The 26169-nt window shown below is 44.4% G+C and overlaps 4 protein-coding genes and 1 long non-coding RNA gene across 8 annotated transcripts; 2 read left to right on the top strand and 3 right to left on the bottom strand.

Moving 5' to 3' along the window:
* Nucleotides 1–75: 75 nt before the first annotated feature.
* vps54 (VPS54 subunit of GARP complex) lies at nucleotides 76–9504 on the top strand. Of its 2 annotated transcripts, none has more exons than XM_077605000.1 (23): nucleotides 76–272; nucleotides 1455–1626; nucleotides 1844–2088; nucleotides 2201–2288; nucleotides 2371–2405; nucleotides 2489–2620; nucleotides 3735–4120; nucleotides 4229–4355; nucleotides 4431–4538; nucleotides 4610–4665; nucleotides 4731–4827; nucleotides 5423–5664; nucleotides 5783–5909; nucleotides 6375–6556; nucleotides 6623–6735; nucleotides 6972–7035; nucleotides 7113–7218; nucleotides 7951–8038; nucleotides 8114–8235; nucleotides 8306–8386; nucleotides 8669–8776; nucleotides 8850–8944; nucleotides 9256–9504. In XM_077605000.1, the coding sequence occupies exons 2-23, from the start codon at nucleotides 1473–1475 to the stop codon at nucleotides 9359–9361; spliced, it is 2862 nt and encodes a 953-aa protein (XP_077461126.1). In that variant the 5' UTR covers nucleotides 76–272; nucleotides 1455–1472; the 3' UTR covers nucleotides 9362–9504. The 2 variants fall into 2 exon arrangements, with proteins under 2 accessions (XP_077461126.1, XP_077461128.1); XM_077605002.1 differs by having other exon boundaries at nucleotides 1847–2088.
* A 910-nt stretch (nucleotides 9505–10414) lies between these two features.
* On the bottom strand, nucleotides 10415–15979 carry LOC144077342 (UTP--glucose-1-phosphate uridylyltransferase-like). Of its 2 annotated transcripts, none has more exons than XM_077605007.1 (10): nucleotides 15805–15979; nucleotides 13486–13601; nucleotides 13044–13151; nucleotides 12172–12360; nucleotides 11960–12093; nucleotides 11581–11890; nucleotides 11317–11514; nucleotides 10993–11235; nucleotides 10813–10917; nucleotides 10415–10696 (listed from the first exon to the last, which is right to left on the bottom strand). In XM_077605007.1, exons 2-10 carry the CDS (start codon nucleotides 13582–13584, stop codon nucleotides 10589–10591), a joined length of 1494 nt encoding a protein of 497 aa, XP_077461133.1. In that variant the 5' UTR covers nucleotides 13585–13601; nucleotides 15805–15979; the 3' UTR covers nucleotides 10415–10588. The 2 variants fall into 2 exon arrangements, with proteins under 2 accessions (XP_077461133.1, XP_077461132.1); XM_077605006.1 differs by lacking the exon at nucleotides 15805–15979 and adding an exon at nucleotides 14660–14778.
* A 381-nt stretch (nucleotides 15980–16360) lies between these two features.
* On the bottom strand, nucleotides 16361–20773 carry LOC144078118 (malate dehydrogenase, cytoplasmic-like). 2 transcript variants are annotated; one of them, XM_077606323.1, is made up of 9 exons: nucleotides 20608–20773; nucleotides 18882–18980; nucleotides 18560–18656; nucleotides 17980–18155; nucleotides 17781–17903; nucleotides 17532–17708; nucleotides 17236–17349; nucleotides 16819–16908; nucleotides 16361–16702 (listed from the first exon to the last, which is right to left on the bottom strand). In XM_077606323.1, the coding sequence occupies exons 1-9, from the start codon at nucleotides 20659–20661 to the stop codon at nucleotides 16583–16585; spliced, it is 1050 nt and encodes a 349-aa protein (XP_077462449.1). In that variant the 5' UTR covers nucleotides 20662–20773; the 3' UTR covers nucleotides 16361–16582. The 2 variants fall into 2 exon arrangements, with proteins under 2 accessions (XP_077462449.1, XP_077462450.1); XM_077606324.1 differs by lacking the exon at nucleotides 20608–20773 and adding an exon at nucleotides 19740–19906.
* LOC144078122 (uncharacterized) lies at nucleotides 18348–25222 on the top strand. Its single transcript, XR_013301180.1, has 5 exons — nucleotides 18348–19034; nucleotides 20449–20644; nucleotides 21594–21883; nucleotides 21973–22046; nucleotides 23770–25222. It is a non-coding gene; the product is annotated as an uncharacterized LOC144078122 (long non-coding RNA).
* LOC144078119 (homeobox protein OTX1-like) lies at nucleotides 21071–24992 on the bottom strand. The gene is made up of 4 exons (XM_077606325.1): nucleotides 24773–24992; nucleotides 23767–23892; nucleotides 23274–23425; nucleotides 21071–22969 (listed from the first exon to the last, which is right to left on the bottom strand). The coding sequence occupies exons 2-4, from the start codon at nucleotides 23867–23869 to the stop codon at nucleotides 22325–22327; spliced, it is 900 nt and encodes a 299-aa protein (XP_077462451.1). The 5' UTR covers nucleotides 23870–23892; nucleotides 24773–24992; the 3' UTR covers nucleotides 21071–22324.
* Nucleotides 25223–26169: the final 947 nt, after the last annotated feature.

A 26169-nucleotide genomic window follows, 5' to 3' on the forward strand; every position in this document is an offset into this window, starting at 1 on the left:
CTAAAATGCATGTTTTATTCTGAAGTATCCAGCGCAACATCAACTCTGATTGTGTTTTATCTTGCAATTGTATAGTTGTCCGGCAGTGGGCAGAAAAGAGCCGAGTGGATCACCTTTCAGAAGAAGGAGACACTGGCGGTCTAGCCGTGCGCGATGGTCAGAGTACAGCCTGCGCTGTTAACCGCTGGTGTCTTAAATGACTCCTCGTTTCTTTCGGTAATGGTGAAAGACAAAGGAAAAGACGACGGTTTTTGTCCCGCTGCAGACGACGGGTAAGCAATAAACTTCTAATCCGCGGTTTGTTTCCCTGTGTTTTTTGCTGACTGGTTGTTTGGATAGCTTAGCGACTAACCTGCTAGCATCAGTGTACGTGTACTGTCGTCTTACAAATTCCACGGGAGTTCTAGGCAAGGCCATCCTTCCGCAGCAATATGGTTGGATACTACGTCTTGGCAGAATAGGCAGACTGCACAGATGAAAACGGGTGGCTATTGTAAAAATAAAAAACCTCAATAACCCAGTAATGATGAAGCCACACTGAAATACAATGTTGCGTTTTCCTGAATTATCCGGACGGAGAAAGCGTATCATATCGCATGGGGGGCGTGTCTTGCCTAAAACTCCAGTGGTTAACATTAGCCTGGCTTTTGCCTTTAGCATTAGCCTAGGCACCGGTGACTATAGCGTTGTCATCTTAAATTAAACGACAATACCCCACGTTTTTGTGTTTACACAATTTTGCAGTCTGTTGTTAGCTCGGAACGCTTCGTGCCAACAAGTTGCGGCTTTGGGAAAGCGAGTGAGTGTTTCGTAGTAATGTAAATGCTAATGCTAACGCTAAAGCTAAAGCGTCTGCCTCAGTTGCTCGTCCTAATTGACAAGTCTGTTTGAAACACACAAGCGCTCCAAAGTTGACATTTGCGGTGTTAGTTTTCTTCACAGAATGCTTTCGTAAGTGATATTTCTATTTGCTTTTTACCACAAAGACGCACAATATCATAATATTCTCTTAATTTATAACACCTGCTTTGTGCAACTTCCTAGTTTGCTTAATAATGACCGGCACTAAAACGAAATTAATGCTAGCCTCACATTTGTAAAAGGCTAACAATGACTACCAGTTCATATCTTAATTGTAGAGGTTTTATTTTATATAATTAATATAATAGTTTAGTCTTGACTCTACTCCATTCACCTGTGGAAAGTCATTTAAAACAGTAACAAAGCATCCTACAAAATTGGGAGTGTGAAGCAACCATGTTTCGCGTGGTCACTTAGTTTTATTTCAAAATTGTAAACACTAGCCTTTTTAGGGTAGGTGTCCAGAGTAGATTAACAGCATTTGTATTCATTTCCAAAGTGAAAGAGAAAACTTAACTAACCACCACGCTTTGGTTGAACCTGCAACTTGAAAGTAACCTTTCAAATATTAATGAAACAACCTCTCCGTGTAGCTAGCTTGTCCTGATGTCATGGCGGCCCGACCCATCACCACCCCAGTGCCTCGGCGCGCCGCTCGAGACGGGCCCTTCCGTAAGGATCGGGACCCCCCGTCCCCGAGGCCATCGCCCAACCGGCGCTGGCCAACCTGCTCGCTACCTGATGTGTGCCCCAAAGAGCCCACTGGTAAGGATTTTTTCTTTACTAATTGTATCGATTGTATTGTATCAATTGTATTGATTTCCTGACCGATCTATCGATAACTATTGTCTCATCATATTGTGACATAATGGATATTTTAGGTGATTGGCCGTTCATAAAAACAGTTGCCCGCGACCGTATTTTTTATGCACACTAAGTAGCACTTGAACGCATCTCGACAATGATGTCATTTCCCCCCAAGAAGGCGAAGGGCGGGGTCTTCGCGATGGTCCTTCGGTGGTCTCGGAGCACGACCGCTGGACGGTGTACAGTTCCAAGGTCAACCTGCCGGCGGCGCTCAACGACCCCAGGCTGGCCAAACGCGAGTCGGACTTTTTCACCAAGACCTGGGGTCCGGATTTCGTCGAGACGGACGCCCTGCCGTCCTTTTGCCTCGCCGCCGTTACGGCAGAAGACTTCGGCCCGTACCTGCAGGAGAGCGCCCAGGTGAGCTCGGCTATACTCGTTAAGATCAATGTCGTGGGAAGTCAAGCTAGAGAAGAATGTAAATGTAGGAATGTCCTTTTCAAATTAAAATTACCTGGTCTTTTGCCCCCAGAGAGAAAGAATCCACGAACGATGTAAAGCCCTTTGCCCGATAAAAGATGACCTCGTAGACTCCATCTCAAACGTCCGCACCACGCAAGGTACCGGCTGGCCATCTGAAGCCCCGCCTCCTGCGTGTTGGTTTTGATCATGTGTCTAAGCAGTTTTTCTTGGTCCTTATAGAAAAGTCAAGAGCAGAGTTGGAGCAAGTGCCCAAGGTAACAAGTCTTTAACTCGCTTTCTCCTGTCTCGGTGAAGTTTGAGTCGTGACAACATGTTCCTATTACGGTTGACTTTTCAGATATTCCTGAAGCCTGACTTTGCCCTGGAAGAGCCGGCGACCTTTAATGCCGTCTTACCGTGGTCGCACTTCAACAGTGGCGGCGGGCGCAACAGCCGTGACATGGCGTCCTCCAAATTACTGCAGGAGAAGGTACCATATTTTCACGACTATACGGCACATCATATTTTTAGCATTTCTGTATTTTACACACACAAAGGACGCACCGTTTTTATAGACGCAGCCAGGCATGGCAAAACGTACACCAGCTTAAACATACATGCTAAAAACAAGTTTGTAAAAAGGCAACGGAAGCAAAACTGAGTTCGGTTGTACTTTATTTAGCCATTTTACAATGTACTCACGTCATCATCACTCACAAATCCATCAAAGTCCTCATTTTCTGTGTCCGACTTGAACAATTGTCCAAATGAGTCATCGAAAACGCTGAGTTTTATACGTTGGTCCAGGCGGCCACAATCCATTCGCAAATAGTAGCTAGCTAGTAGCTAGTGTAACTATTCCAACGCTGTCTAAAAATGCTTCGTAAAGCTGTGTTGATGTCGATGGCCAGGCCACAATCCATTGGGTGTATTGACAAAAGAACTATATATCCCAGCAGTCACTGCGCAGTACTTTTTCTACGGGGAAAATAGTAGAGTCGTAGTTGTGAGAGCTGAAGAGGATGGTGTACCCTATCGACTGATTTATTTTATTTTATCGTGATAACAATTTTAGTTTTGGTCCATATATAAAGCGCACTGGATTATAAGGCACCTTGTCTATTTTGGAGAAAATGTAAGACTTTTATGTGCGCCTTATAGTCGTAAAAATACGGTACAATTACTTTAAAAATGCATCTATGCTTTCTGGAGGTGCTCTTGCAAGATGTTTTTATTTAGCGGGAAGAACAAAACGTACGCAATTAAGCGTAACCCACAGGGAGCACAAGCACCACTAAATAAGTTGGCATTTAATCAGCCTAGGTACATAAAATTCCAAAATTGGCCTCCAAGGATTGATAGATACTTGCCCAACCTTAATAGCTAGCAAGTTTCAAGACGGTGGGTTCCCTAATGACAGTGGAATCCGACTTCAAAGTAAGTGTCCACAAGAACAACAACAAGCTGAGTGGCTTTCGGCCTGTAAAATGAAAAATCTGACTTAAATTCCAGGAAATACAGCACTTTGGTGAGTTATCTCTGTTTTAAGAATGTATCATCTTTGAAGAAATGGAGTTTCTTGAGGTTATATGTCCACGTTATAGCTGAGTCACTACCTGGACATCGTGGAGGTGAGCATCGCGCGGCAGATCTCCCTGCGCTCGGAGGCCTTTTTCCACGCCATGTCGTCGCAGCACGAGCTGCAGGACCGCCTGAAGGAGACCCAGGAGGCGGTGACGGTGCTGCGGCGCCGCACCGCCGCCATCGACCGCGTCATGTGCCAGGGCCCCTTGGCGGCCCTGCGAGCCGCCCTGACGCGCAACAACTGCGTCAAGTTGCACAACAAGCTCAAGCTGATGGCGGCCGTGCACCAAACGCAGCCCACCGTGCAGCTGCTGCTCTCCACCTCTGAATTTGTGGGGGCGCTGGAGCTTATCGCTACCACAAAGGAAGTCTTGCAGCAGGAGCTTCAAGGCATCCACAGCTTTAGGTATTCATCGTCTTTTCACATTTTGCTGAGTGGGGCTACATCTCTTTTTAAAAAAAATCTATGGATGACTGTAATGCGTGCGTTTGCATTTTACGTGTGTGCACGTAGACATTTGGGCTCTCAGCTGTGCGAGCTGGAGAAGCTGATTGACAAGATGATGGTGGAGGACTTCAGCATGTACGCGCGCAGCGAGCTAAGCCGCAATCTGAGAGACGATACGCAGCTCCTGGAGAAGGTTTGTTTTGACATCCTAGTTTAAAAAAATTAAATTATAGATCATACGATGACATCCGCCTTTTTCTGTTTTCAGGAACGTCTTCAGTCGTTGGTGTTTGGCCTACTGCGCCAAAGGAGGTTGGACTTTTTGGACATCTACAGCAGCGAGATGATGACGGCGGCCAAGGCCATCGTCTCCCAGGTGGGCCGCCCTCCGAATCGTTTTATGTTCGTTGTCACGGTGACACGGAGTGACCGCATTGGTGCCGACAGTGCGTCGCCGGGCGCCTCTCGACCATCGACGACATCGACACGGAGGTCGTCACCAAGTGAGTTGCGGCGGGGGCCCCGAAACGGGCCACGTGGTGACCGTGTGGGCGTGGCCTCCCCACAGGTTGGCCGAGCAGATGCGCCTGATGACCTTCCCTCAATGGTTTGCGCTTCTCAAGGACGTCTTTGAGTGCTTCCTGCTTTTCCTCCAGAGGATGAAGGTGAGTCAACGCCTCTATTTTGCAAGGTCATTACCGTATTTTCTCGCGTATTGACCGCCTCCACGTATAAGCCGCACCCTTAAAACCATTGAATTTTACTATTTCTCGCATATAAGCCGCCCCCTGATTCGCAATTTTCACCTCCATATTCATGGTTTTAATAGGGAATTCAAATGTGTTACTTTAAAGGGAAAATCTTAAGAAAAATCATCGCACGTTGTATTTCTGAGATACTATATCAATCAGTCATTATCAGAGGAGGGACATGGAAAAGCAATGTATTCATTTACATGCAGATTTTCAGAAAAACAATACAGGCACCAAAAAGCAAAACAGGAAATAAACAACAAAAAGTAAATGTTAATTTGCCGACATGTACTGTTGAAAAAGAGCATAGCAACACTAAGTCTAATTTGTGCACATATAAGCCATACCCTTGATTCAGTCACCATTTTTTTGTTACAAATACGGCTTATATGCGAGAAAATAGGGTATTTTTTTAATAATTGCGAAAATAGAGCATGCTAGATTTCAAACGGACAAGTCACAGCTGGTGGCGAACCTGACCCGAGAGAACGTTCTTTCCTCCCTCCAGGCCACACTCGGCGTAATGCGGCTGGTGGTCCTGGAGGTCCTAGAGTCCAACCAAAAGAATTTGCAGACGGGGGACCCCCATTCGGAAGAGCGTCAGCTCGGCGCAGCGCCCGGCTCGTGCGGCGACGTGGCCGAGTTGGCCTACCTGACGCACGAAGGCCCGTTCATCAGCGACGCCCTCCGCGCCGCCCAGCAAGCCAGAGCCGCGGATGTGGAGTCGGGGTCCCGGGAGCAGAACTTCACGTAAATTGCACTCGATCATTTTTTATAGCCCTGGTTCTGCGACAGGGGGTGCCGTTGACGAACGTATCTGACACGGCTTTGGTCAGCGTCAGCTAGGCAACTTGTTTTGTGTGTTCAGGCCCGGTGACATGATGCCGTCTGACTTACAGCTGGACCGCGTGCTTAACAACGTCCGGGAGCTTCTCCACGCCGCTTCTGACATTAGCCACGACCGCTGCGTCAAACTCCTCACTGCCAGAGCCAAGGTTGTTTTTTAAAGAAACTCTTTTTTTTACCAAAGGTTATTCCTTAAGAGCCATGCTCACAATTTAAAAGTCAAAATACATGAAAATGTTTTTTTTAAAGTCATTTTACCACTTTTAAAGTACAAAAAGTATCTGAATTCTTTTGACAACATTGTTACGCTTTTGCTAATCAATGAATATCAATGAGTTCAATGAGTATCAATGAGAGTGGTTGCAGACGACTCGAATGGAAAAAAACGCTGTCACAAACTATGAAAAAAGGGCAACTTCTAGTCCGTAAAATACGGTAAATAAAAATAGATAAAAAGCAACATGGTTTAATTGAGTATTTGAACAGAAAAGGCAGTTATGACTATACACTGTAGTAAACTATAGTGTTGAACAAATTGATTGTCCCCCTCCCGACGTCCAATCGGTTCATCTCGTGCCGCGGCCCCTCCATTTTGACACGTTCCCACCCGACAGGACGGCTCCCTGGAGCGCATCAGCTCGGCGGAGTTCGTGGGCCTCTCGGTGGCGGTGGAGGACTTCGCCAAGGAGACGGAGGTCCTGTGCGGCAGGCGCAGCGTCTCCCTGCGGGGGGCGCTGCAGAGTCAGGCTGACCGTTTCGTCCACCGCTTCCACGATGAGCGCAAGACCAAACTCAGGTGAGCGCCGGCTGCCCGAGAACGAGCGGCCGTCACCCTGACCTGACATACGCCCCCACCCCCCAGTCTCTTGCTAGATAACGAGCGCTGGAAGCAAGCGGAGGTCCCCGTCGAGTTTCAGGAGCTGGTGGACTCCATGGCCGACGGCACCATCGCGCTCGCCGTGCGCAAGGTGGCAGGTAGCGACCGTTCCGAAAAATTTCCGCCATAGCATCTAATATCTTCAGGGCTAACGGCTAGCAGCACTAGCCACAGCATAACCATGTGTATGACAAAAACAAACATTTAAAAGAAAACTGTCATATTAATAATAAAGCTTAATTTAATCACGCTTGAACACCACTTAAAAAACAAGCCGTTGTTGATTGCTGATTATCGTTATTGTCAATGACAAAAAAAACGTGTTGCATTCCAGGTCCAGACGAGAGGAAGCCGGGCGATTTCCTGTTGGTGAAGGGCCACAAATTCGCCGTGGTGGGGTAGGCCGAGCTCCCGTCAGTTGTGCGACTCGCCAGGAGGCGGAGCCTGCTTCAAAATTTGATTTTCCTTCCTTCAGGACGGTGCTTTTGCTCATCCGGATCTTTCTGGAATACTGCCAGTGCGTCAACGACATCCCGGCCGTGGCCACCGACATGCTGACGCGACTGGCTGACCTCCTCAAGGTCAGAAAACCCAAAGTTAGCTTTCACGCAGGTGTCGAACTCGGGGTTCGAGGGTCAAATCTCGACCACTGTCTTTGTATTGTGTGGCCCGTCAATCTTAGCCATATGTATGTGTCGCTTAAAATACAATTTGAATAACATTTCTGGAGTCTTAATATTTACTATTGTCTTAGCTTTTTTACTTTTAAATGAATAAATAGGCAAATAGTTTTTTTAAAGTAGATATTTACCATTTATTTCATTTTTGTATTTCCTAATTAAGCAAATAAAAATGGTCTTTTTTCCCTGTTTTTCTTGTTTTTATGATATGAAATCAATGCAAACAAATACAAAGTTGACAGAAAAAAATAGAGAATCTTTTATTCATTCCCCTTTTTGATAAAAAATAATAAAAATAATATTACTGCTTTCCATTGAAAGTTATTTACAAATAAACATGTTTAAAAAAATTCAATCGCTAAAAATCAATATTTTAAGCTATTTTCAAATATTGTTTCCCTCTTTTAAAAATGAAATAATCCTAATGAAAAAATGTCATTTTTAAATTTAAAAAAAAAGATAATTTAACGCTTTAAAAAACAGAAATCAAAGTAAATACATTTGTTTTATTGGGGGGGGGGGAAGTAACGCGTAAAATATGTATGTAAATAAGACTCAGAATTTTTTGTCTTTCTGCAAACTATTTGCTTTTGTATTTATTTGGTTTTGGTTTGCTTTTGGTTTGTGTGGCAGCACTTCAATTCTCGCAGCTGCCAGCTGGTTCTTGGCGCTGGCGCCTTGCAGGTGGTGGGCCTCAAGACCATTACCACAAAAAACCTGGGTACATTTGCACACACACACCAATGCAAACACAATGGCCCTCATATACTAATAGCGCCCGTGCGTTTTATGTTAGCGCTAGCGTCGCGGTGCCTGCAGCTGGTCACGGTCTACATCCCTGTCATCAGGCGACATTTTGAGAGCAAACTCCAACCCAAGCACTTTAGCGTGCTCAGACACTTTGACCACATCACCAAGGCAAGTACCGCCACCGCTCGCCCGCAGAGGATCGCAATGGTTTACACGTTTGCTTTTTTTTTTTTTACAGGACTACAACGACCACGTGTCGGAGATCTGGGCCAAGTTGGTGGCCATCATGGATGGCGTGTTTGAGAAGGCTTTGACCAAGGTACGGACATAAAAGACACTTCCTGCTTCGTTCCAGGATTGGAGAACATTTGGCAAAATAGTCAAATGTGCCTTTCAGAGTATAAATTAGCTTGTTCTGAGACCAAATCCAAAAAATCAAAAATCAAAATTAATGTGAGCCAAATGTGAGTGTTAACTAAAATGGTCTTGTAGTAAATTCACTCCCAGAGAGAGTAGTGAAATCTAAGAAAACACAAAGGACTTTAAGGCCAATTTTAATGTCCAAAAAAGCAGAAAGTGACCCATTTTTTCCGTTACGCAGTACGAGGTGAAGGCCCCGATGCCGTCGGCGTGTTTCCGGAACGTGTGCAAGCAGATGGTGAAGATGCACGAGGCCATCAACGACCTCCTGCCCTCCGACCAGACGCAGGTACGCCGCACCCCGACGCTTCCTTCTTGGATGTCGCGCTAATCGGCTCCTGCCACATTGTGTGTGCGTGTAGATGCTGTTTTCCAGAATCAACAGCAGCATGAAGATGAACCTCAAGAGGCAGCTGGCTCGACTGGGCGTCGTCAACGATGGAGGGCCGCAGCACGGGTTAGTCATTTATTTTTTTATTTTCTAGTTTAACTCTATGATGACACGATGCGTCCAATCCAGTCGTCCCCAACCACCGGTCCACGAGCGACCTAGTGCCAGTCCGCCAGAGTAAAAAATATTAATGTTTTCAATCTTGCGTTCCTACTTGAAATGAGAAAAGTTGTTATAATAATAATAATTTTAGAGCTTTACCGGTCCGCAGTGAGAAAAAGGTTGGAGACCGTTAGTCCAAACATTTGGACAAGATGCATTGGCTGGCAAAACAAAAAAAAACAAGTTTTAAGACTATCTACTTCCTTTGAAAATAGGCTGGTGGTGGTGGACGTGGCCTTTTACACAGAGAACGTGCAGGCCCTCAAAAACCTGGAGACTTTGGACCTCAACATGGTGGAGATCTGGGAGCAGAAGAGGTGACCGCCAGCGAGGACGGCCACGGTAACCCAAAAAGAGAATCCGGCGTCGGGAACGCTCCCGTATTCTCGCCACTCACGACACCAGTAGAATCTTTTTAGCCACTACTAGCGTCCGCTATCTGTAGTCCCGAAAAGAAACGGCCTTTTTTTAGCGTCGGGTGTTGAGGTTCAGGTATTAATACACAGAGGCAAAAGTGCACAAGTTGACTACTAGTACAACAGATTACTAACTAGTAGAATTTGACAATAATACCACACGGCTAGTGCAACTTTTGTCTTGCTGCCATCAAGTGGAACCAGGCAAGTACAACCAAAATGGGTGCTTCTATTCACTTTGGAGGCTTTCCCCAAATCTTTTACCTACTTGTTGTCATGGCAACAAAGGACACAAATTATTATTTTTCTGGGAGATTAAGAAGCTATGGACCAAACTGTGACTTTGTGACCGATAAGTGCGTCACGGCGTCTCAGGAAAACTGTGACATCCCTTTCACAATTTGGGGATTACATTATTATTATTGTTGCTTTTTGGGGGGGTGATATAACCTTAAAAAAACACTTGACAGTCATCACTGTGCCTCAAACGAGCGTTTGTTTAGCCTCGTTGGATCGGATCGAGGGCGAGCGCGTGCATGCCAGTTCGACGCGCGACTTGAAAGCTTCCGAGTCGACGTGAATAAACGGAAATGAAGGGTTTTGTGTTTCCAGCTCTTTCTTGGCTGTGGTCGTTGAGTAATGTCTGATTTAGTTGGGGGAAAAAATAGCTTAAGTGCCACCCGTCTTCATGGTAGCAAAAGATTAAAATGGTCATAAATGGGAACAACATCTTTATCATATGGACCAGGATAAAAAAAACAGGATACTGTTGCTATCAGTTCTGTACTTGCAAATAATTAAAACTATATATATAGAACATGAATTAAAAAATCTAAATAAGATCTCAAATACTAAAATAAATTAATAGCTACTTTTATATCTATATTTTACCATTTGAATCGCTGCATTATATTTTTTTATGAGCAAATAATCCCTTTATTTAGTGAGACCTCAGGCAGACCATAAGAGCTTTTTATTTTGTTACGCTCCAACAAGAAGTCATAGACCGCAACTTCCTGGTTGGTGACCTTTGACCTGATGCAGCTCCAAAGCTTTCGGTAAGTGAGCCGCATTAAAAAAAAGTGCACTTTTGGTTTCCCGGCGTAGATTTCGGCGGCGGCTCCTTCTTTTCTTAATGATCGAAGATGCGCAGGTTTCCTGACACGATCTTGTTCTCCAGCATTGCTCCGGCAGGGATGTCGATACGATCGCCGTGGTTGGCGATGATGATCACTGTTCCCTGCGGGGGGGAAAAATGGCAAGGATGAGCAGCTTCACCAAAACTGACTCTGAGGTTACTTACCAAGTTAACCCTGGCACCCCGCCAGGCTTATAATGAGGTCAATTTCCCCGTACCTTGAGCGAGACGTTTTTCCCGAACGTGACGTCTCCTGACACGGTGAGGTGGTCCAACTCCAGCATGTCTGGGATGCTGTCGAAGCGGGCCAGGAAGTCTTGGACCTGGGGCGAGAAGACGTCGAGGTCTGGTCCGCTTACAAGCGCAGACTGAGCCCGCCACCGCGCCACGTCACCGACCTTGGTGAAGGAGCTGCCCAGCTTGACGTGCGGCGTGGTGAGGAACTCCCTCTTTCGGCTGATGGTCAGCGAACCCGCCTCCAGGCTGTAGAGGTTGGACATGACCAGCAGGAGGTCGGAGGACGTCTTGACGGGCAGGAAGCGAGAACGCGGCACGTTGATGCCCATGGCGTTGCGGAAACTCTTGATGGCCGCGCCCACCGCCGTCTCCAGCTGGATCACGTTGAGCCCGCCCTCCAACGTCTGTCCAAAAAAACAAAACAAAAAATGAATCCTTTGGTGGAGGCAAAAGTTCAGGCAGGATGAGAACGAGGAGTGCGACACCTTGTGGTTGACGATGACCTCCATGTCCAAGGCGCTGTCGTCGATTAACCTCTTGATGGCGCTCAAAGAGATCCACAGGTTGTTGGTGTTGAAGATCTTGAACTTGCTGACCGACTTGAACTCGTCCACGTGATCTTTGGGAACCTGCGCGATCTCCAGCAGCCGCAGTCGGTCCTCGTAGCGGATCAGCGTGCCACCCTGGAGGCGGACGAGGAGGTGGGTCAAAGCTGGCCCGCGTTCCGGCTCGTCGGCTTACCGGCTCACCTTGACGTCGGCGCGGGTCTTATCCGTCACCTCCATGACGAACTCGCAGCGTTTGTCGGCGGACTGACCCACGAGGCGGCGGAGGATGCGCAGGTCGACGGTGGCGCCCAGGTTGTCGATGTTGGACACGAAGATGTACTCCTTACCCTCGGCCAGGAGCCGCTCCAGTAGGCCCGAGTTGTACAAGCTGGCGTAGATGTCGCCGTGACCCGGCGGGTACCACGCCTCGCCCCAGTCCGCGTTGCCGTTGGCGTTCAAGCCCAAGCTCTTGGCGATGGGCAGCAGCGACTCCTTGTTGATGCGCGGGTACCTCCCCGCCGACACCCGCAGAAACCGCTCAATATGGATCCCCGGCGAGGACGCGTGTATTTGCGCCTACCTGCTCTGGTTAAAGGTGTGTATCTTGAGCCGATGATGTTTATACTTGAGAAGGATCTTCTGGGTCTCCTGGTCCGTGTTGAAGGAGTTCATCAACACCAGGGGAACGTCGGCGTCGTACGTTTTGTTCAAATGCTGAAGATGCAGGGACGCGAGGAAGGGGTAAAAGCAGGAAAAGGCAAGGAGACGAAAGACACGGCGGCGCTGGCTCACCTCGATTTGTTTGACGGTGAGATCCAGGAAGGTGTTTTCGTTGCGCACGCTGATCAGACTCTTGGGACCTTTGCACCCCATACTGGTGCCCAGGCCGCCGTTCAGCTTGACCACCGCCAGCTTGTTGAGACAGGATGCCACGTCCTTCGCCGGTGGCTCCTCCGCCCCCATGCTCTCGTACGACACGATCTAAACCCACAGAGAACCAATTTCACCGCCAGGATGGGGCCACTTCCAGCCCCCGGGCCACACCATGGACACCACCGCTCTATGCAAATCTCCCGCCACTCAACAAACAGCGCAGTGACTCTCAAGGTCGGGCGTGCGGCGTCAAAAGGTCACGTGGACAAGCGCCAGGTTGTATCCTGACCCCGAAACTACGTCAACGCGGCTCCCGCGTAAACGCCGGCAGGTGTCCAAAGGTCCCGTGACGGCAATTCCGACAACGCTCCAGTGCCGACTATTTCTGGCGCTGACCTTCGGTGGTCCGGCCGCTATTCCAAGAACGGGGACGGCGCGTTCTGTCCCCCCATAGACAAAACCCAGGCTCTACCAAGAAGACCGAGTAGGAAAATTCCACTCAAAATTCACCGGAAGCGACCTGTACATACCCCTACTCTAGCGCCATCATTGGTGGCAATAAAGTTAACTTTTTGGGCCAAAAATAAACGAGTCCAACATGAAAGTGGCCCACTGATCAAACCAACTTTGAGACCCCCCGGAATTAGAGAAATACTGCTCTATTGACAAAAGAATCCAGGTTACAAAGTTCAGGAAGCATCGAATTTTGTAAGTAAAGGCACTGCTGTAAATATATATTTTTCCCTTTCATTTTTTTTGGCTGTGGAAAAATCCAGAAGTAAAGTACTCACGGCATCCTCGGGCGGGCGGCTGATTTTGGCCCAGTCCACTGCGGGACCTTTGACCTGCAGGAACCGCTGGAAGAGCCTCTTGAAGCCTTCAAAGTCCTTCTTGCTATTCTGAAAGCACAAGAAAGCCAAAACATCAACAGGAGAAATCTGCTTTTAACCAAACTTTTGATCAGTATCTCTCATCTTAGTCATTCCAGAAAAAGCTAGCCTTGGTGCTAGTTTTCACCTAGCAACGTTAAAGTTGCTTAGTTTTGGTAGGACCCTCAAAAAGGGTTTTGAAGCAGATGTTTTGAGGTCATATTGGCCATTTCTAGGGTTTACATTTTTTTATATTTAAAAAAGGCCATTTTGCAACATTATACTTCATTATTTGCAGTAAAAACAACAACTATTTGTTCAGGAGGACGTTACGGTGAACTTTGGAGCTATCCTTGGATGGTACCTGGCCGTGGGCGTCGCCAGAGCTGGCCAGAAGCTCGTCCAGTTCTTTGCACATGGACTCCTCGTGCTGCTTCCGAAGCTTCTCCTGAAACTCTGTCATGGCTCCCGTGGTGAGGTCTACGCACATTCATTCATTTACTTATTGAAGAATCATACAAAAAACTTAAAATTTGTTACTGGATAAAAAAAGGGCTAAAATCACAGAATATTCACCAATGTCCATTCAAAACGAGGGAATTTGTTCATTTGCTCCCACTTCAAATGGATTAGACCACAGGTGTCAAAGTGGCGGCCCGGGGGCCAAATCTGGCCCACCGCATCATTTTGTGTGGCCCGGGAAAGTAAATTGTGAGTGCCGACTTTCTGTTTTAGGATCAAATTCAAATGAAGAGTATAGATGTATATTAAATTTCCTGATTTTCCCCCTTTTTAATCAATAATTGAAAATTTTCAATCCATTTTTTCTTTGTTTTTAGTTCAAAAATCATTTTGTAAAATCTAAAAATATATAAAAATATTTGCTGTTTTCCACTTTAATATGGAACATAATGATTAAAAGAGATTTTCCCTTACTAAGAAAAAAAGATCAAATAAACACTTTTTTAGATTTATAAAAAACGGAATATTCAGGGCTTTTGATCCAGTTGTTTCAATCCATTTATAAGAAAAATATCTAAATATTATATCTAAAATAGTCCGGCCCACATGAAACCGAGTTGACGTTAATGCAGCCCGCGAACCAACCCGAGTCTGACACCCTTGGATTAGACTTTTTCCACCGCCAATGTCAGCCAATGAGTTAATAACCTCAAATCTATTTAGTTGATCACAATGATTGATAAAGCTTCAATAAAATACACACATTGCGAACCTACGGATAAAAACAATCCAAATAAATGAAAAAATAAAACAACTATAACAATGTTAAAAGCAAAAGAACAACTACATTAATGCACTTGTGTGCTTTACATAGGAAAATAAACTTTTATTAATGGCAAGCTTTAATCCTGCATGCATTATAGGCCGGAAAATACGACAATCTGCTGTCAGATTTAAACCAATTGACGAGAATTTGTTCGCAATTATTTGGCCAAAATGAATCCATAAATAGCCAAAGTAGACTGTGGCATTTTTCAACGTAATTTTTATCGAGATTAAAGCGATAAAAGACTCACCCTCCACCGTGAGAGTGGACATGGCGGCACGTGGCGCTTTGAGCCTCGCGTCCACAACGGGCCGGACCAAAGTGAGTCAGCCACGGGCAGAATAGTACACGATTGACTGATTGACAGCCCTGCCCACAATAGTGCCGGCCAATCGTGTACAAGACACATTCAGTCGCAAGAAAAAAAACAATGTTTATCTCATTGAACTTGTATAAAGACAATACAGTATTCAATTCAATTCCATAAAGTCAATAGGATCCAAACTTTCACGTCAATTTTTTTATGAACCGCTTTGTAGCATTTTACTGGCGCTTATTCAAAAAGAAAATGACGATTTTTAATGATTAGAGTAGGGGTGCCAAACATACGGCTCGGGGGCCAAAAGCGGCCCACTAGGGAATCCAATCTGGCCCGCAGGGATGTTCTGCCTTTTTTTGCACTGAAAACTGAATTTTGTGTGTTGTGTGATGGAGTGCGTGCACTACTGCACTTTGCTCAATTTCCTATCCGCAACTAAGTGTCATCCTTTTTGACAGTGAGGGGCAAACCAATTTGAGAATTTTGGGGGTGGGAACATGGACGTGTTGTAACATGAGCTGACTAGAACAGTTTCAAAATGTCAGAGTTCACCACCAAACAATTAATAGCTGCATAGTATTATCATTTTAATATTAATACAACAGCTGCAAACCAGTTACTCTAAAAATGACTTTTTATAGCGACCGCACAGTAACATAAGCGTATTAGTAACCACTTGGAACACTCAAACTAAAAAAACAAACAAACAACCTTGCAACTGCTCTCATGGTTATCAATTCTAATATTATAAATTATTTCATGAATTAACTCACTGGCTGCCACTGAGACAAAAGATGTCCAATCTATTACAACCATCGTAAATGCCAATCATTTCACTTAATATGGATTTGCAGTGGAAGAGAATGAGTTCATAAAAATATTCTTAAAAATACATTTTAAATCAGAATGTCTCCCCTTATTTTCTGTATTTTAGCCTATTTTTCCTCCTGTGATCTTGGCAACAATGACGAATGTTTACATATGCTTAAGTCACATTTTTACATTTTATTTTTATGATTGGTAATCGGAAATGCGCACGGGCACGCGCTTCAAACACTTGACACACAGTTGCTCACCTGGAAACTTGGTACTCGCGTGTTCGCTACAGAAAGACGAAGTCGTCGAACAGTCAACTCTTTAACTCGTTTAAACGCACACAAGCAATATTAAAGTTGACTTAATCAACCAAACGGGGCCTTTTAATCATCATTAAGGCGCTAGCTCACATGTCAGCTAGCCGAGTCGTCTGTCAGGAAACTTGCCCCGCCCATTTCAACGTCGCCGTAACATTAGAAAGAAACTGAAGATTTGACCGACATGGCGAGAGCTACCGGCGGCCATCTTGAAGCAGTGTACTTCGCTAGCAGACACACTTGCATTGAATGTAGTAGTGGATTTTTTTTCTCCACTAAAGTATTCTTAAAACGGTAAAATCTTACCTCTCAATCACGAGTCATTTGCTAATTGTAGTGAAGTAAACTTAATTACTATTCATTGCAAATACTGAATCACAAAACATAGATTCACAGTGTATATTATGTCCCTTTTTGCCCGTTTTAAATGTCTTGAACTTCAAAATGTCTATTTTTGCGTCTCCTGTGTCAAGATGAAAACAAAATTTGACAAGTAAAATCGTTTGGTTACGTTAGATGGTTTATTGTTTTGTTGCTTTTGAGTGTTTCTAACAATAGCAGGTTGTGATGATTGACAGGATTGAAAGGTCTGAAGACAAGACAAAACAACCTACTACATGCACGCACACACACATATGGTGCAAGTGGGAGCGTAAACTTGGACTCGGTCTTTACAGCCAAGACCTGCGGAGGTGACCAGGGAGGACTACAGGGATGATCACTAAGAAAGGAAGTCCAGGGCGGTGTCCCGCTCCTCCACCAACTCGGCTGCGGTGGCGTCCATCTTGGCTCGAGAGAAGTCGTTGACTTTGAGGCCATCCACCACCTTCCAGGTCTGATTCTGAAAAACATCATCACAAATATACCAAGTTTACAGTGTGTCGTGCGAGACGGTGTCTCCAAACTTTTGATTGACGTGTATACTGAATCAAATGGTGTATTTTTTTTGGTACTGACTTTGATCTGGACCGGGAAGGAGTAGATGAGGTCTTCCGGGATTCCATACGAGTTTGCTCCGGCGAACACGCCCATGGACACAAACTCACCCTGTAAACAAAAGAAAAAGGTATGTACCATCAGTGAAAAACAGCATAAACCAGGGGTGTCAAAATGATATATAAAAGAAATTTTGGATCATTTCCTATTGATTTGGAAAGGACTTTATGGAATGCCTCTTGTTCATTTGTCGGTTCCTACTGATTTTTAGGCATTTCCAGGTGACTTCATGTTAGTTTTGAGGCATTTTTAGGTTCCTGGGGAACTCATTGGTCGCCATTTACGGCGCTGTTTTGATGGCAGAATGAACCAATGTGATTGCAGATAGGATGAAGAAAAGCAATATGGCTAGTGTGAGTTAGCCCAGCACGTTCAGACCTCTTTAGTGCCGAACCAGATGTCCCTCATGTGGTCGCAGATGGCTTTGGCGGCGGACATGGCGCTGGAGAGTTTCCTGGCCTTGATCACGGCGGCGCCGCGCTGCTGCACCGTCTACACAAGAAGAACGACAACAATCCAAGTTGTAACAAAGTGATGTGAATTGCATTCCACTTCACATTACGTTACTATAGTTTGACGGCAACACGTTAGTTTTGCTTATTCATCTCAGTCTCGTATTGGAATATGTCTACTCGGAAAAAATATCGCAACACTTCTGGAAAAACGTCACTCACCGAGATGAAGCCCCCCCTGAGCCAGGCGTCGTCCTTGACGCAATCGTACACCGCCGCCTCGGAGCCGTGAACGGTGACCTTGGCGTGGTGAACGTCCGGGTATTGCGTGGAGGAGTGGTTGCCCCAGATGATGACGTTCTTCACTTTATCAGAGGACACACCGCAGCGCAGCGCCACCTGCGGGTGGAATGGACACGGCCTTATTCCCCCGCTTCTCTTTAGTTAGATTGCACGTTAGCGTTAGCACACCTGCGAGGACGCGCGGTTGTGGTCCAGCCGGGTCAGGCAGGAGAAATTCTCCTTGGGGATGGACGGCGCCGACTTGGAGGCGACGAGGCAGTTGGTGTTGGCCGGGTTGCCCACCACCAGAACCTCAAAACAGAACCGACACGATAAAAGTTTAAATGAGCCGTTCTCTTGCCAAATACGACATAATCCCTCCTCTCACCTTGACCGTCTTCTTGGCAAACTTGTCCAAAGCGGCACCCTGCGTCTTGAAGATGGCCACGTTGGCCTTGAGAAGGTCCTTCCTCTCCATGCCCTCCTTCCTGGGCATGGAGCCCACTAGGATGGCAGCGTCAATGTCCTTGAAGCCCACCTCCACTTTGTCGGTGGGGACCACCTCTGGAAACATGGATCATATTTGGGTTAGAGTCAATTCATGTTTTTTGATAAAAACGTATGGGTATTTTCCTTTAACTTTAGAAGTTTGAGTGTTGCCTTTTTTCGGTATTTTTTTTAAGTGTGACATTATTTCTTCACTGAAGGTCAAAAACCCTTCGAGGAGCTTCTCAAAGGTGGACATGGAATGATAACAAACATGTTATCATTATCAAAGTGGACTTTAATCACGGCGCCCTCCGAACCCCCACCGGCAGCCAATCCGAGTAGTTCCTGCGCAACCCTCCCCTGGTCAACGTACTTAAACATTCAACGACAAACGTGACCTTTGCACTTATTTTCAGGATGTCCGTCAAATCGCCGTGGCCTGGGCTGAACCAGGTGGCGACAACAAAATGGCGGCTCACCCCTGAGCAGCGGGAGGGCGCAATCCTGAAGCTCCATGACCACGCCATCCAGAACCGGCAGCATGGGTGGGATGTCCAACAACACCAGGATGATGGGCTGAAACATTAACACCAACGTAGTTCAGTTTTTATCAATATCTGAGTTGAGTATTATTGGAAATTGTGCAATATTCATCTTGTAATATGCATGTAACACACTTAGTTGTTAATACCAACAAGCAAAATCCTAATCTGGGTTTTTCCTTACTTAGAGTTACGCAAGCAAAAGAGACTTATTTAAATAATGGAAACATCTGTTGATTGCCTTTTGGATTTAGCTTACCTGCTCCTTCCCGAAGACGTCGCCCTTGGCGATGCTGTAGAGCAGCGAATAGGCGATTTGGCCAGCTGCACCAGTCACCACAACTCTGATGGGATCAGCCTGAGGGAAAGAAAACATCATTCGTCATTTAGCAAGTCAAAATACATTGGGAAGGTAAGATGACGCTGCATGTTTACGATACATCTTTAATCAAAATTGGACTCAAAATAAAGTTTGGTTCCATTTTTTTCATTCGGATTCAGTTTACATTCCAATCGGTGTCATTTAACAGCAGATTTTGATCACTAAATTAAGACGATCTGCCCAAATTGAAGAACAAAGTGAGATGACTTGGCACATTTATAATGAAACATTGGTTCGAAATCAATTTAATTCGCATTTGCATTAACAATTGCCTTCACATTGCAAACGTCAGTCTTTGCACGTCCAATGAATAGCAATGGGATTACGTGAGAGAAAATATATAAATAATCTATGAAAACCATTTTATATGTAACATCATTGTCGGATTATTATGTTTTCGTTGCATATTAAATCCGATTTTTCTTTTCAATCGTCCCAGTTTTAAAAACGAAGGTTATTTCTCGCTCTGGTCGCGTGACAAGCATCGGATGACGTCAGCGTCATTAAAAAATAATAATAATAATAATAAGGAAAATCTTGTAGAAGAGTATTTTGGTACATCGAACCCATCAACGATTGCGTCAGATGAATGGACCAAAATGGACGATAAACGAATGTATTAAATGTCATTCAGGCGGCCATTGTTTGGAGCATTTGACCGGGAAAAAAAAAGTCCTAGACGGGCAAAGTCGTAATTATTGTGCATGTTGGAGGATGGCGAATTTTTTTTCTTACCATTTTGAGTCGACGAGCGAGGATTAACGGCGAAAGAGGAGAGGATGCAAAAGGACTTGGCCGCTAGGAGACTTGGGTCACCTCTGCCTGCTGACAGGCGAGGGAGGAGGACACCTCCTTCCTCGTGAGCAGCATGCGGGAGTTGAAGTTTTTTAAGGGGGGTCGACTCCCTACCCCAATGACGTTACAGACTCTATGTCCCACCATGCATTGCGTTGACCACCCCCTCGCCCACTTTTCAGCTCGTGACACGACACATGTCTTTTTACGCTAAGTATAATCAGTTGCATTAAAGTAGTTTGCTGCGTTTTTGAGTAGTCGTTTTAAAAAAGAAGTATTGATCTTACTTAAGAACATTTTTACTAAACTCTCTATGGCCTGGTAATAAAAAAATAATAATGCGCCATTTACTGACACTTATGGAACTGAGCCAGAAATTTAAATCTCAAGTTTTAGAAGAGTTTATTCAATCAATTATAGGCAAAAGAAAATCGAAGCGAGCATCAGTTATTTAGTATTATAGGGAAAAAAAAGCTCTTTTGTATAGTATTTTTTTTTCTTCAAACGACAGAAGTTCAGAAGCCTTTATCAAGTTTATCTGTACTTCCGGTAAAATATACCTTACTCCCAATCTTAATTTGGAAGCGACAACCGGATCCGTTAGTCTTGACCAAAACAAACAAACCCCAAAAACAAATCTCTGCTGCAGGTGTACGCGACGACCACGTGACCCAAGAGCAGGAAGTCTTTCTGAGGACAAGTTCACCTTGTGACGTCAGCAGACAATGCGTTCACTGACCTTTTAACCGTAATTCGGAAAACCTCGAAAAGGTACGTGAACGCAGCACGGGCGTGTTTTCGAACTCACCTGCGAGTAAAAGGACCGTGTTACCAGATACATGGAGGTAAGTAGCGTCAACATGGTGCTTCGATCCCGACCGCTCAGCTCAGGTGACGACGGCGACGTTAATTAAGATGATGTTGATGCTAAACTAGTCCTCTTTCCCACCTACAAGAGAGACAGAAAACTATTGCGCATGCGCCAAAAAAGATCCCGAGAAGTGATGCTCCACATACACGTACACAGTGAGCGTCTAGTCTCTTAATGGGATTTAATGAGCAAAAATAGATGCTACTAAAGCGTTCTTGTGTCAATCAAACACTGTATATTCTACTATTTACTTTATGAAAGTCTAGTGTAGCCTAACGAGATTTTATATGGAAAATAACTATTAACTTGCAATAATGTGTTATTAAATTTGTCGTTTTGTTTTATATATAGTATAAACTATCGAAGTTTTTGGTGCAAAAAACACAAATGTCCAGCAGAGGTCGCCAAACAAAGAAAGAACAAGACCAGACTCAGTGAAACTTTTTTTTTAAACTTTCAGTGTAAGAAAGAGTTATAGCACCGAATTATTGGACTTTAAGGATTTTTTTTAACCCTTTCAGAACTATTGTCTCTACCATGGACAGCTACTTAAAAGTTGCTTTCTCCTGTATGAATGTATTCAAAACATTAATTTGATTATTTTCCATCCTGCCTATCCTCACAAGGATAGTGAGGGTGCTGGAGCCTATCCCAGGGGCACAGCAGTTGGCGCAATAGAATATTAACAGATCTGGAAATCCCTCATCCTTCATGACTGACTTTAAGTAGTTTATGTTAAACTGTTACAATGGAGAAGGATCAGGATTTTTCATGTACTAATTTAACTTGGCCCGACTTCTGATTGGCTTTCATTTGACGAGGAGAAATTTGTGCAAAATCTTGGGGAAAGAAACCTGCATTGCCGAGGCATCATGTTTGTTTGTTGTTACGCTGTAAATAATCCCACCGTTTGTTTTTGTTAGGACACGCCAAATCCCAGTGGGATTTCACGTGGATAAACACGATACCCAAGCAGAACGTTTGTCCAGCTGCTGAGGGGATGCCACGGAGAGGAAAACAACCCCGATTAAAGTCACGATTGAAGACGGGGCTGTCCAACTCCGTTTGGGTGGCGGGCCACATTCATGCCAACTAGATCTCATGTAGGCCGGACCAGTTTATGCTCAGTCATTGGCCCCCTGACAATGACAAACGATACCGGAACGTCCCTCCAAATCAATAGGAATGATCCCAAATTTTCCAGAAGTGACCTGTAAGTACCCTAAAAAATGAATGAATTGCTTGCTACTGACAATAAGATGTCCAATTCACTTTAACTGGCTGTGGATGCTCATCTTTCAGTGCCATCGACGGGACTAGACGTCCAATCCATTTTGACCAGGCAGGGGCAAATGAAGGAACGTCAATGGCGGCAAGTAAGTGAACTTTTTGTGTCCGGCCCACGTGACATCTAGTTAGCATGAACCAAACGGAGTTTGACACCCTTGTTTAAGACCGTGAGAACACCTGGAACCGCCATGCGGCCTGCTCCTTGTAGTCCAAACACTAAGGTTAAGAATCCCGAGTAGACCTTGTAAAATGTGAAGACCCCTGGACCTTCCCTTCTCCATCCGAAACTGGAACCATAGGGAGACCTGATCAAGTCTGGAACGGCTCGTCGTCTAGAATCCCGAATCGTCTTCATTCAAGACAGTCAAAGAACTTGGAACCTCCAGGCGCCCTGGTCCTTGTAGTCCAAACACTCCGAGGCGCCGAAGTTGAGCTTCCAAGCCGAGGCGGCCGCCTGCTCCTTGTAGTCCAAACAGTCGGCCGAGTTGAAGCTGGCGTACGCCTGGTGGTGGTGGTGGTGCTGGTGGAGACGGTGACCCGATGTCTGGCCCACGTGCTGGTGCCCGAGCTGATGAGCGTGCATGGGCGCCGTCAAATACGAGCCACGGTCCACGCCGCCAAAGTAGGAACCGGACGATGGGGACGAGAAACCTTGACCGTAGCTCGCCGGCTGTCCGTAAGACGCCGGGTAGGACGGCGCGCCGCGCTGCATGCAGGAAGCGGTGCCGGAGTGGACGGCGGGGGCCACCGGATCCGGTGCTGCCGGGACCGGCGAGGCGTGCGCGGGGCTCCAGATGGACGACACGGGGAGGGTGACGGACGAGGAGCCGGTGGTGGGCGGCGTCAACTGGCCGCTGCTCTCGGAACCGCTGTTCTCTTGGGAGGGAGATGACTTTTTCTTCTGGGATTTGGATTTGGAAACGCCGCCGCCGTCGACGCCACCGCCACCACCAGCGCCGCCGGCGTGCTGCTGTTGGCGACACTTGGCCCTGCGGTTCTTGAACCACACCTGCGCAGCAGGAAAGAAAACAAACAAAAGACAGGTCAACACAGCAGGAAAACCTTCATTCATTCATTTTCAGGATGGCTTATCCTCACACAGGGGGGTGCTGGAGCCTATCCCAGCTAAGGACAACCTGAATTGGTGGCTAGCCAATCACAGGGCACAAGGAGATGGACAACCAATCATGGCTAGGAGTCATTTGGAATTTGGAAGCAGCCTAGCTTGCATGTTTTTGAAATGTGGGAGGAAACCGGAGTACCCAGAGAAAACCCGCGCAAGATGCAAACTCCACCAACTTTTTTGTCCGAACCTGAACGCGTGACTCGGGCAAGTTAATTTTGAGCGCCACTTCCTCCCGCATGAAGATGTCCGGGTAGCGTGTCTTGGCAAACAAACATTCTAGGACGTCCAGCTGCGTGCGGGTGAAGGTGGTCCGCTCGCGACGCTGCTTGCGTGGGTTGCCTGCCATAAAAAACATACTTAAACTTAAAATTAAGCAAAAAAAAAAAAAAATAATAATAATCTGCATTTTATTGGTCAACGCTTCTCAAATTGTCTTTTATTAAGAAAATATAAGTGGCTTTTCTGAGTAAAATGTGCAATAATAATACTATAAACACAAAAATATAAGACAGTTTAAAGCTCAATTAATCAAATGATGTATACACATTGAGTAGTAGAATAAAGTAGTATGATTTATTTAGATCTTTTTAGATACATTTAGTTATTTTTTTTCCATTGTTGTTCCCTATGTAAACGTTTGGCTTTAAATAACTGGCTTGTCGATTGTGTGTGTATCGTACCAGGGAAGCCCACCGGGGGATGCAGGAGGTCCACGGCACCCCCGCTCAGGGCCAGGCCGTTCATGCAGGCGTACGGGCCCTGCTTGAGGTAAGAGGACATCATGCTCCCAAACACAGCACCTCCACCTGCAGCCACGCACACGACATTAACACACACTTGTTATTTTCATACCAAAAGATGTGCATATGTATATGCATTATTCATATGTTCGTTTGTTTGTTGTTGTTATTTCTGCACTTCCTTACTGATTTATGTTGTGGACTAGTACTTATTATGTGACTATTTATTTATTGTTTATTCATGTATTTTTATTTATTGATTATTTGTTTGTGGTTATTTTTGTACTTTGTGGTAAAGCTTTAAATCTCATTATACTTGTATAATGACAATAAAAGCATTCAATTCAATGCATACACATAGATAAATAGTCACATAATAAGTACTAGTACATGTATACTATGTATATATATGCATATATAATATGTATATATGCACATTTCCACACGTACAAATAGACATATTATATATGTATATATCTATACAATAATTGGATATTCCTGTGACCCTTGTGAGGATAAGTGGTACAGAAAATTAATTAATGAACTTTTAGATAGATTAATTGTTTTTTTTCCCTTTTAGTTTTGTTTTTATTCATATTTTAAAAGGTAATTCATTCATAAAGATTATATAAACGAATGAAAATCTTGATCAAATATCAGTTATCAATTAAAACATGGTGTTCATATACATGGACAAAACATTTAGGTATTTATAGAGTTAAGTTTTTGTATTTTTTTATGACCAATATGTGCTCATTAAGTTGGAAATGAGATCTAGAAGGATAATTAGCACCTTTGTTGACTTGTGAGCAACTTTTATGGTGATAAATGGCTGCTGTTTGTATTTCTATTCTCATTTACATCCACTCGAGAGAAAAAAATGGAACTTAAATGCGACGTTGATATAAAAAAAAAAGCAAATAGAAAAACTCAGGTAGGATCTCACCTTTAAAGAATTGTCAAATAAGGGATCATATCCTCACTTGAACAACAAATATCCACATGAAGGAAATATTGAGAAGCAGTTCCACCATTCCTTCATCCAAAGAGAAATCTTTCAAACTTTTATTAACTATAACAAACTCAATATAATGAAAAGATGAGTTGAGTTTATTTGTCTGTCAGCAGATGATAGACGCTCGTCTCCCGGGCTCGTGTCCTAAAAAGTCAATGACTAGCCAGTGGTTAGCCAATCATGGCGCAGTCTCGCTCCTCTTCGCATCTTTTCGTCCAATCAGATCACGAGATTGACACAGACGCTTCCGCCTATTTGCCAAGGAGTTGTTTAGTCGTAATATTTGAAAAGTTTTGCAAGGGAAGACAGAGCAAACTTGCTTTTAAGAAAAAAAAGTGTTTTTTAAAGTATCTCAGTGTATTTAAAAAATCGAAAAGTCAATTTTGCCGTTAGTCATTTGATTCAGCACTTTCGTCATTTTCTTTAAAAAGCAAACTAAAAAAATGCTATATAGTTTTCCCCTGTATTTCTCGACTTTTGACAAAGTTATTTTGATATTTATTCAAAAAGTCATTTCCTCACACATTTGGAGACATTTCTCAAAGAATACAAATGTTATTTATGCAAAACTATGCCTTATTGTAGATTTTTAAATTATTTTCGCCTTTACTTATCTTTGATTGTATTTTTATTTTTTATTTTTCATAATATCGGGTGTGTTTCTTCAAAACTTTAAAAATTGGGGCTTTGTCGTATAATTATTATTATTATGCCTCTAATGGTACAATTATTTTTTAAATGTATAATTAGGATTTTGTTTAAGACCAATCAAGTCATTATAAATAGTCATTAATGTTGACCAAGTTTTAACTTTCACCCTTTTTCAGACCCAATTGTCATTTGAACATCAGTTTTTGCAGTTTATTCGGTGAGCTCATTTCATTCAAGTATCAAAACAAAGTCATGAACAACTAGTAAACATGACGCCAAGATAATAATAATAATAAAAAAGAGCCAACGTGGTAAAAGCTTGAAAAAAGGCGGGTGTGTTTATGTGAATGTGCTGCTATAATCCACCCATTGAGCTCGGGTATCAAGGTATCAAGTAGACTGAGGCGTCCTTGTTGTGGGCCCTAATCCGAAATAGCAAGAGTACTTTCTTAACGTTAAATCGGTAAATCCCGGGTTTAGACGACCACGATCTGTGCAAAAAGGTGTGTGGGCCCTTTTTCCACATCTTGTCTTTCACATTGCATCTTCCTTCTAAAAATGACATCACGTGAATGAGAGATGCTACCCGTAAAACCATTGTTTGTGGTTAATACACACAATTTTCCCCATTTTTAAATTAAAATTGAACACTATATAAAATGTGATTGCGACACACA

Source organism: Stigmatopora argus, chromosome 7, assembly GCF_051989625.1.
Source record: "Stigmatopora argus isolate UIUO_Sarg chromosome 7, RoL_Sarg_1.0, whole genome shotgun sequence".
Lineage (NCBI taxonomy): Eukaryota > Metazoa > Chordata > Actinopteri > Syngnathiformes > Syngnathidae > Stigmatopora > Stigmatopora argus.

Coding starts and splice junctions, on each gene's coding strand:
- vps54 (XM_077605000.1), top strand. CDS start 1,473: ATGGCGGCCCGACCCATCACCACCCCAGTGCCTCGGCGCGCCGCTCGA. Junction 6,736..6,971: donor CGCCGTGCGCAAGGTGGCAG/GTAGCGACCGTT, acceptor GTTGCATTCCAG/GTCCAGACGAGAGGAAGCCG. Junction 8,039..8,113: donor CATTACCACAAAAAACCTGG/GTACATTTGCAC, acceptor GTTTTATGTTAG/CGCTAGCGTCGCGGTGCCTG.
- LOC144077342 (XM_077605006.1), bottom strand. CDS start 14,681: ATGTCCACTCTCACGGTGGAGG. Junction 11,891..11,959: donor CACACCTTTAACCAGAGCAG/GTAGGCGCAAAT, acceptor GTCGGCGGGGAG/GTACCCGCGCATCAACAAGG. Junction 11,515..11,580: donor AGACCCGCGCCGACGTCAAG/GTGAGCCGGTAA, acceptor GTCCGCCTCCAG/GGTGGCACGCTGATCCGCTA.
- LOC144078118 (XM_077606323.1), bottom strand. CDS start 20,661: ATGTTGACGCTACTTACCTCCATGTATCTGGTAACACGGTCCTTTTAC. Junction 17,904..17,979: donor TTGCCAAGAAGACGGTCAAG/GTGAGAGGAGGG, acceptor TTCTGTTTTGAG/GTTCTGGTGGTGGGCAACCC. Junction 17,350..17,531: donor TCAGGGGGGGCTTCATCTCG/GTGAGTGACGTT, acceptor CTTCTTGTGTAG/ACGGTGCAGCAGCGCGGCGC.
- LOC144078119 (XM_077606325.1), bottom strand. CDS start 23,869: ATGATGTCCTCTTACCTCAAGCAGGGCCCGTACGCCTGCATGAACGGC. Junction 23,426..23,766: donor TCCCCCGGTGGGCTTCCCTG/GTACGATACACA, acceptor TTTTTATGGCAG/GCAACCCACGCAAGCAGCGT. Junction 22,970..23,273: donor TGCCCGAGTCACGCGTTCAG/GTTCGGACAAAA, acceptor CCTGCTGCGCAG/GTGTGGTTCAAGAACCGCAG.